This window comes from Cynoglossus semilaevis, chromosome 14, assembly GCF_000523025.1.
Source record: "Cynoglossus semilaevis isolate Cse_v1.0 chromosome 14, Cse_v1.0, whole genome shotgun sequence".
Classification (NCBI taxonomy): Eukaryota; Metazoa; Chordata; class Actinopteri; order Pleuronectiformes; family Cynoglossidae; genus Cynoglossus; species Cynoglossus semilaevis.
In genome coordinates this window covers 21,982,255-21,987,420 of record NC_024320.1, presented here as the reverse complement: position 1 = coordinate 21,987,420, position 5,166 = coordinate 21,982,255, and the positions used below count along the sequence as shown (strand labels likewise).

The 5,166-nt window shown below is 42.0% G+C and overlaps 1 protein-coding gene across 1 annotated transcript in view; it reads left to right on the top strand.

The window, feature by feature from the left end:
- Window positions 1–4,329: 4,329 nt before the first annotated feature.
- The window catches only part of taok3b (TAO kinase 3b), a 6,944-nt gene continuing 6,107 nt past the window's right edge, over window positions 4,330–5,166 (top strand). The window contains exon 1 of the mRNA XM_025062684.1: window positions 4,330–4,566. Coding sequence (XP_024918452.1) covers window positions 4,381–4,566 — 186 coding nt within the window. The 5' untranslated portion in view covers window positions 4,330–4,380. The remainder of the gene's footprint in view (window positions 4,567–5,166) is intronic.

The window sequence follows — 5,166 nt, the reverse complement described above, 5'->3', positions numbered from 1 at the left end:
TGTGAATTATTATCGATGTATAAAATCGTGTTGGAGCCGAGGCAGTGGTCTGTAGTACTGCGGTGTCTCTTTAAAGGAAGGGGGAGTGTAGAAGAGGGACACGGAGCGGAGAGATGAATAGAAGGCACCAGAACCACCTACCATGACCAAGTGCGCTCTGAATGTAGGACAGAACCTGGAGTGGAACCCGAACGGATCACCCGGCGACGCACTGGAGGAAAAACCATGTTCGGATGTGCCTTATCTGAAGCCACTATTTTTACACACGGCCCCACAGGAGATCATGGCAGCGCAGGAAAAGTCTCTTTCCTCCCCAACCGCCCCTGCATTCTGGGGCGGAGGAAAAGAGTGAACACGGCAGGAGAGCACAGCTCCTCCGGTTATCAATGGTAGGCATTGCATAATTCACCCTCATCCACGGGAGCCGGCGGGACGCAGGAGAGGAAACAACACGAGAAAAGGGGGGAGAAAACGTTTTTGCCGCTGTCTGCCAAATGCCCTCCTTTCTCCCAGGAAGTTCCGGTGGACAGTAGCCCGGGAAGGATGCGTTTAAGGCTGGATGTGGGCAACGTTCTGGGGGATTCAGCATCATCTCTGACAACATCATCCGGAGAAGCAGAGGGCAGCAGCAGCAGCAGCAGCAGCAGCATCTCCCAGTCCCACTACCTCCTCCTTTTCCTCCCCCCCTGCAGGAGCATGCTTGCGTGAGGGATGAGGCTGTGCACAGGGACACCAGGCCAGAGCTGCGGCCTACTTCTCACCAGAGCCGGTCTCTCGACTGCAGGAGGAGCCGTCGACACATTGTTGCCTCCACCACCACCACCACCACCACCACCACCGCCACCATCACATCAGCATCTTTGGTAACGCAGCGCCACCAACAGCTCCACCTGCAGTGTAGTTCACGTTGGGAATTTTCTTTAGTTTTAGTTTTTTATATATATATATATATATATATAATAATTAAGACACGCGCGTGTGAGACGTTACAGTGTATGTGTGTGTGTTCTAAGCTGTACATCTGTAGTCATGGCAACCGTATCCTGTTAATGGATGTCATTTTTGCCTCCATCCTCAGCTCCCCTCTCTGTCACCATCGCTGCTGCTGCCTTTTTTTTAAAAATTGTTTTTTCATATATAAAAAAAATCTCCTGCTGACTGTCACTACTGAGATCTAGATTATGTCATACATTTTTTTAAAGGCACATTCACACATTTTTTTTTTTTTTCCTGGCGGTAGTCGTCTTGCGTCGACGTGGCCCAGAACGCCGTTGGTTCTAATCATGACATCATGGAGACAGATAGTAAATCCTGACTCTCATTCATCACAAAGACATTGATTTTTGAAAAAAAAAAAAAATTTTCCCCACACATTCTCTTGTTAATAACCTGTATTTTAGACTGCACTGCAGACTGGTCTGATGCACAGTGATGATGTGAGGGAGATGAATATATATATATATATATATCAAGTCTAAATATATATGACAAAGGTAACTGTAACTGTAGGGGGGGGGGGACGGGGGGAGCAGTGTCTTTAAAACAGGCACTTCTGTCCATAAAATCAAACACGATTTGTTCTGCAATTAAAGGTGCATGATGTAGGATTTCAACCATTTGGCATGGCAATATATACATAAATATATATATTAATATCAATACATATATGTAAAAAAATATATGTATATATCATGATATTCCATGTATTGAAAACCAATACAAATATATTATAATATTTATATATTTATATGAATGTAATATTTTTTATGAAGGTTTCGCGGTGCTTTACCTGGTTACAGTCGTTAACATCCAGAGTGAGTATTCCCTACAGAGGCGTCCATGTTGGATCTGTGTGTGTGTGTGTGTGTGTAGATTCTCAGTCTGGATTAAGAAACAGTTCTAAATATAACAAAAAAAAACAACAACAGGGGTGTCAAACTCGTGGTTCAGGGGCCACGTACAACCTAATTAGATATAGGTTAAATGATTATAACTGTTTAAAAAATATCATTGATAAGAGACGGGAAAGAAAGTTGTACCCAGAGGAGGTCAAGTACACAGTACTCCGAAGTAGTGAGTACTATCTGACTGTAAGAATACACTGAAATGGTTCAAAATATACTACGCCTTATTCTTCTGATCTCAGCATCATTAACTCTGACGTTAGATTCAGTAGATAGAGAGTAGATTCAATATTAGTACTACTTGGTACTACTATAATACTTTGCTGTTGGCAAGCAAAACAAGGTTGAACAAATCCAGCAACAACAGCCTCTCATTTGTGGTTAATCTAGAGTACAATTTGTTTTTGACTAAAGGCCCATGCCATTGGGTCCCCAACCTCTGGTCTGTGGACCGATACTGGTCCGTGTGTCTATTGGTAAAGGGCCGCAGAGAAAGAATTATTCATGAATTCTCTGGGTCACTTCTACTCACTTTCTTCATCTAAAGTTAATCTGGAACTTTTTTTTCAAAATAGCAGAATAAAGTCCTGTGACGATCCACAGAACGTGGTACAGATCGGTACCGGCTGATCGGTCCCTGGAACAAAAAAAAAAGTTGGGGAAATGGATTCAACCACAGCAGGGTTAGAGGAACAACTGTTGGTTCTGGAGAGGATTTATAGAAGAAAAAAAAAGGTTCTAATGAAGAGCGACGACAAATCAGTCGTCAGAAAATAAAGTTGTGATTTTGAACCACCATGTCATGGTGACATTTTCAGCACATCATTAATATGATTTATTTTTAAATTAAAATTATAAAGGTGGACGTTTGTCTGTGCTAAACTGCACTTTAGCACCCTCTGCTGTTCATGTTTGCACCATTCATGCCGTATAAACAGTGTAATCATTTAAATATTTATGGACTCATGTAAAATATTTCCATATTTAATGGTGTCACTCGTTGGAGTTTAGTCTCAATTCAAAAATCTTTTTTTTCTAAATCAACCCAGAGGTTTCCCATCTAGACCGTGGTCTAGACCGTGGTCTACGGTCTAGACCTGGACCACATCACATTCAAACCTGTTCAGAACCTTTAAATACTCTGGTACCTGAGCCGTACGTCTTTGAAGTATTAGAGGAAATACCTGGGGAATTCCCCGTACACGTATGAGAAGAACAGGAAACCTTCTTCCTGTAAGGCAACAAAGAAAACCACAGTTACACCAACACCACAACAACAGGCAACTTTTTGTCTCTGACTCTGGGGAGGGACCGTGGGATGGAAAGAGACGGCGCCACCTTTCAGTTTAGATACATTTTAAATAAATATTTTTAAAGACATGTTTATTTTTACAACATCATTTCACGACAGACGGAGGAAAAATAATTAACGTAGTAATTAAAAGTATGGAACTCTTCTTTAACTGAAGAGTTTTCTGTCCTTATTTTTTCAGGTTATTTACATAATTTAAATTACGATTGGTCAAACAGTGGTTGAGCGGTTGATGCTCGTGCCTTACAGCAAATGGGTCACCTGTTCGAACCCCAGTGTTTATGTGTGTGTTTTCTTCAGTCTCAACAGTCCATTTGCAGCAGCAGCTTTAGCTTCACTCATCACTCCAAACTGACCATCGGTGTGAATGTTAGTGTGAACGGTGAGTGACTTTCTATACATGTGATGGAGTGACCTGTGACCTCCACTTTCACCCCAGGGTCGTGACCCCTCCCCTACAGTATTAACCCTGAAACAGCGAGTAGACGATGAGGGAGTACATGTTGTTTCTGTCTGGGGGAAAATAGAGGTTAAAGCACTTTTATGAGTCGATGCCAGGTGGGAACGGTAACGTGAGTTACTGAATTCTTATTTTCAGAGTGGCCGACAGACAAGATGCTAAGAGATGCTACGATGCATGAGCCAATCAGCGTGAGGAACACAAGAGCATGCTCAATTAGCCAATAGTACACCGAGTATGCATTGTATTAGCCAACAGCTGTGTACCACCTCGTCTAGGTTAACAAAGCTAGCAGCGGTCGTTCGCAAATGCGCTTATCGCAATTTCAAACCGAGAATCCACATTTTTAAAGCCAAAACTTTTCATATGTATACTTGCGTATATGTTTTGCTACATTTCGCAATATAGCGAAAATGTCACGAGATCGGATTAAAAAAAAATCTGCGATTTACTGAGGGAATGAAAGGAAAACCGCGATAAAGAGAGAGAACACTGTACTTAAGTTTTTTTTTTGTATATCTTCATGATCGTAGTGGATCAACGACTACTGACACACCGCTGCTTGCGCTCCCTTTTCAGGCCATAACCCTTAGGTTAATTATCCCTCCTGTAACTGTGTGTTTTGACCCCCGCCCCCATATGTGTTCCTCCAGGTCATCAGGTAGATCCAGGAGCATGAGCAGGACTTTGAGCTGCGGGAGCAGATGTCTGGGTATAAGCGCATGCGGCGGCAGCACCAGAAGCAGCTGATCGCCCTGGAGAACAGGCTAAAGGCCGAGATGGACGAGCATCGGCTCCGGCTGCAGAAGGAACTAGAAACACATGCCAACAACACTTACATTGAGCTGGAAAGGCTGGCCAAGCGGCACGCTGCTCAGACGGACAAAGAGGTGAGGGACCTCCGCGGCGAGTTCTAGTCGTGTGAAACGAGTAGAACTTGAAGTTTCTCAGCACGGACGGAAATATAAGGATCGTAACGACACGGCTAACAGTTAGCCACTAAAAACACAACAAGAATGTTGAAATTTGAAAAATAGCCAAAAATGAGTTTAAATTATTCAAGTGAATAAATGATCAAAATACTTGCTAGCTTTACACAAATAGAAATAGCAGTACGGAAAATACAGAAGAAGACAGAAAACTGTTAGCATACGGGCTAATGCTGTCGCTGTTAGCCTGTAATTTTCAGCAAAGAATGCTAAACGCTAATGAAGAATATAACAAAATTGATGAAAGATAAAAATGTATAAAAACATATATGCACACATATGTATGTATTTATAATATTTAATTCCATAGAGTCTCACAGGCCTCACAAGTAAAATTACAACAGCCTTACCGCTGATAGCCCAGAATTTAAAAAGAAAAATTGCAAAAACGTTGCCAATGATATTGACATTTTGATAATAGTTAGCCAAGCTAAAGCTAAAAGTTAATAGTTAATAATTCAATGACAAACTTCATTGTTTCCTCACAGATTAAGTCGGTCG